The 4,041-nt window shown below is 44.5% G+C and overlaps 1 protein-coding gene across 1 annotated transcript; it reads right to left on the bottom strand.

Moving 5' to 3' along the window:
- Nucleotides 1-822: 822 nt before the first annotated feature.
- LOC133759973 (MLV-related proviral Env polyprotein-like) lies at nt 823-3,669 on the bottom strand. Its single transcript, XM_062191807.1, has one exon. It carries the CDS (start codon nt 3,664-3,666, stop codon nt 1,399-1,401), a length of 2,268 nt encoding a protein of 755 aa, XP_062047791.1. The 5' UTR covers nt 3,667-3,669; the 3' UTR covers nt 823-1,398.
- Between the last annotated feature and the right edge of the window lie 372 nt (nt 3,670-4,041).

A 4,041-nucleotide genomic window follows, 5' to 3' on the forward strand; every position in this document is an offset into this window, starting at 1 on the left:
AAAAATCAACTCCACATATCATCAAAATGATCAAATTTGCTTGTGATTCATAGGTTATTGTAGGCATGTAATGATATACATGATTAAACCTCATGCTCCAGTGTCCCATGACAATGAGGGAAAAACAGAGGTAGGATGGGATCAGAAACTGAGATGAAACTTTGAGACCAGAAGTCCTATATTTCAGTCCTCATTTCACTATTTACTATATTTATAACTTTAGGTTAGCTAAGTTTTTTGAATGTTAATTTCCCAATCCAGTAAATAGAGCTTTAAACATCTACATATATTGGGTAATCAGATTGAGCATTCTGATCAGCATTTGACAATTATTTATTGAGTCTTCACTAGATACCAGCATGGATGTAAGAACTTAGAACAGATACAAAAGCCCTTCACTATGTAGACATTGCAGTCCAGTGAAAGAACACAGAAAATAAACAAACATAAAGTGTACCAGATGCTATTGCAGCAAATGATAGAAATAGCAGTAAAAAGTAGAGTAAGGTGAGGTAATTAGTATCAAAAAGAAGACTTTGTGGTTTTATTTAGTATCATCAAAGTGTGAGGAGTCAGGTTAGTCCTGGTGGAAATGCTTGTTTTTCCCAAAACTTATCTTTAGCAAGGTCAAAAGTGCCTGCCTGATTCCTTGGGAGCTTGCAATTTTACCACGAGAATAACAAGGGAGTGGTGATTCCACCCTTCTGAGCTCACAGTTTACTGTAAAAACAAGTTACCTATTCTACCCCTCAGCAAATAAGATTACAGATCAGGTTTGTTGATAGGTTTTGTAGGACCCCAAAAATTGGTGTCCTATAGAGAGAGACCCCCAGAAGCACGAATTCCAGTCCAACCGATGCAATAAAAGCAAGAGGAAGTTTATTACATCTGCGCAGATGGGCCAACTCCAAGCACAACAACACTCTCTGGTGCAGTGTGAGAAGAGAGGCGACAATCATCAACCGCACAGCGTATTTAAGATTGAAAACCACAATATTAGCATATCTCCACATCATTGCCAAAAATCACAAGATAAACCACAGCATGACAAATTCTCATAAGATGCATGACAAACTTCCAGGGTGAGGGGACAGAAGACCTTGAGTAGGCATAAACACGGGGTCATCATGACCAAAAACTTAACATAGCTCCTAAAATAATTATCACATGCTCCATTATCTCATAAAAGCATTAGCACATTCATCACATGTTACAAGGTCAGCTAAAGTCTAGTTATCTTAAACAAAATGCATTTTGCAAGCCAAAGCATTTTGCACAGAAGCAAGATATGCAGTTAGCTCAAGCAACTTCATTTTAACCCTATCCTGCCTCAATTTCACATTCCCCCCTTTTTTTTTTGGTCAAATTTTAATCTTAAAATTTAGGAATAGCTGTATTTTAAAATCTATTTTCTATGTCTTGTGATTTTAAACTTTGATGTTGTTGTGTTAGAATTAAGGCATGGGTGACAGACAATCTATCGTTAACAAACTGAACAAGCCTATTTAGTATGCAGGGTCCGATGGTTAAAATTAAGAGTAATATTACTAAGGGTCCTGCAATAGAGGAGATTAAAGTCGTAAGCCAAGGGGATGAATTAAACCAGCTCTGAAACCATGATTGCCCTGCCTCAAATTGGCTCTGCCGTTGTTTTAATCTTTCTCTGAGTTTTGCCATGCTATCTCTGACCACCCCAGTGTGATCCGCATAGAAACAACATTCTTCCTTTAAGGCTGCACAAAGTCCTCCTTCCTTTAGAAATAATAAATCTAGCCCTCGTCTGTTTTGTAATACTACCTCCGAGAGTGAGGTTAAGGATTTTTCTAATGCACTGACCGATTCTTCCAGAGCTTGTAAGTCTAAATGCATGGCTTGCTGTAACTGATGATAATGATTTGCCTTTGAAAGGGCAGTGGCTCCGGTACCTATGCCTGCTCCGATGCCTCCGACTGTGAGTCCTCCCAATATGAGGGCTAGTGTTATGGATACGGGTTCCCTAGGGAGCCGGAGATTTCCCTCATAGTGTCGGTAGACTTCCTCAGAGTTATGTATCGTAACTCGAGGCCATACTTCAACCATGATGCACCATTCATGTGTTTGATTATGAGCTTGTCCTGCCAGGCAGGGGGTTAGGCCAGTATTGCATGCCCAATATACCCCATCTGGCCCTGTTAAATAATAGGCGCCCGGTTTGAGGGTCATGGTTTTGTTACAGAGGCCCTGATATTGAAGGGGAACGGAGCCTACACAAAGCCCCCGTCCTGATACTTCGGTAAGAGTTAGCCGGTGAGATGGCAGATTAGAGCACTGGGGAGGGACGGTAGTATGGTTGGTCCAATTTCCAATGACAGCCACTCCCTCATAATAAGGGGGAGGTGAGGCAAGGCACATCCAGCAATCCTGGGTCCTATCGGAATCAGAATTATTTAGTGCTTGGTAGGCCCCATGTATTAAGCTGAGGAGCCTATTCTCCGTTTTGGGTAAAGAGGGAAAAGGGGGCGCGGTTACTACGTGCTTATTTGGAAATGCGGGTGTCGGGGAAACCAATCTAGACTGATTGTTAGTGGACATCTGACTGGGCTGATTCCTGACAAGTACTTGCCCGTGGGGTTTTCCCTTTTTAAACTGTCGGGAGGTTGGGCTCTTATGTTTTGTTAATATCTTATTTGGTCCAACCGGTACGGACGCGACAGTAATCGTCCGGCTCAAGGCGAATAGGGCAAAGGGATCTTTAGCCGGTCTATACAAGTAGATGCCCCATGATTTAGGCCCCACCCATTTGTCCTGTTTGCCCTTATCAGTGAAGCGAAGGACCTGGAGGTGGCACCTACCCATCGTCCCATCCAGGCAATTACTACAATCCCTGCCCCCGCATTCGGTAAACGTTATGCCTGGAGCCGCTCCGATAGTAATCATGTCCCATGAAGAGGAGGGTTTCCAGTATGCACTTCCAGTGGTTTCACATCCCCATGCCCCACAGTACCCCACCTCAGGGCCCCCGCAACCTGGGATAGATTTTCCATTCTTTCCCCCGGGACAGGCATAGGTTCCTCCCTTCCACACACATATATCTTCAGCATCAAAAAGTTGGCAGAGATCAAAATACAAGTCTGGAAAGAAATCACTAAGAACATTAAAACTGGAGGAGCTGTTAACAGTCACTCCGTTTCTTAAATTAATAAGTCGCCAAGTAATTTGATAAGGAGTATGAGGGCTTGAGCTTCCTATAACCATGCTAAAAAAGAACACTAAGAGCAAAATGGGCAAAATAGTCTTATCTCTAGGGGTTTTTGAGTGCGTTGTGGTGGTGACAACAACCGGGCGCGGTCGGCGGCACATCTTGTACAGACAGCAGCAGGAGCGGGTGAAGCAGATGATAATGGAGACAGAGGGCACGAAGACGGCCAAGGCGATGGCCACCGTCACGCCGATCCTTAGGTCCGGTGCCTTACATAAAACGCGTGGACTCAGGTGATGAATCCGTTGACTTTTACTGTTGGTGAGGTGGTCCGGCGCAGCTTCGTGGTTTGGTGCCTGCGAATGTAGACGGTGTCCCCAGCCTGGAACGAGTGTGGGAGCACAGGGCACTTGGACTGGTATACGGCAGCCAGCTGCTTCCCTATAAAAATTGTGTAAAGGCATCAAAATTTTCCCTGAAGAAGTCATACAAATTTGGGTTGATACCTGGTGCCTGTCCAGCTGAATTGGCCCAAATACTTTTTGTGACTTTCACACACCCTCTTCGACTTTCACACACCCTCTTTGACTTACTGTAAACATTTTACCATTTTCACTTAACTTTGGCACTGCTGGGTCAGCGGTACTCTCTTAGCAATGACAGTATCCCAAATCTGTACGGTAACTCCCAAGTGGCTGCGCAGGACGGCCAGCTCCTCTGTGAGCTGCTTCACGCATTCGCGCAGCCGCTCGTTCTCCAGCCTGTACTCCAACACCTTCTCTTGCAGCTCCCGAATGTGTTTGGCCCTGTCCCTGCTCTTACGCACGGCGATGGAGTTGCGCTCCCGCCTCAGCTGATACCCC

The sequence above is a fragment of the Lepus europaeus genome, chromosome 5 (genome assembly GCF_033115175.1).
Source record: "Lepus europaeus isolate LE1 chromosome 5, mLepTim1.pri, whole genome shotgun sequence".
Taxonomy (NCBI): domain Eukaryota; kingdom Metazoa; phylum Chordata; class Mammalia; order Lagomorpha; family Leporidae; genus Lepus; species Lepus europaeus.

Coding starts and splice junctions, on each gene's coding strand:
- LOC133759973 (XM_062191807.1), bottom strand. CDS start 3,666: ATGACTTCTTCAGGGAAAATTTTGATGCCTTTACACAATTTTTATAGG.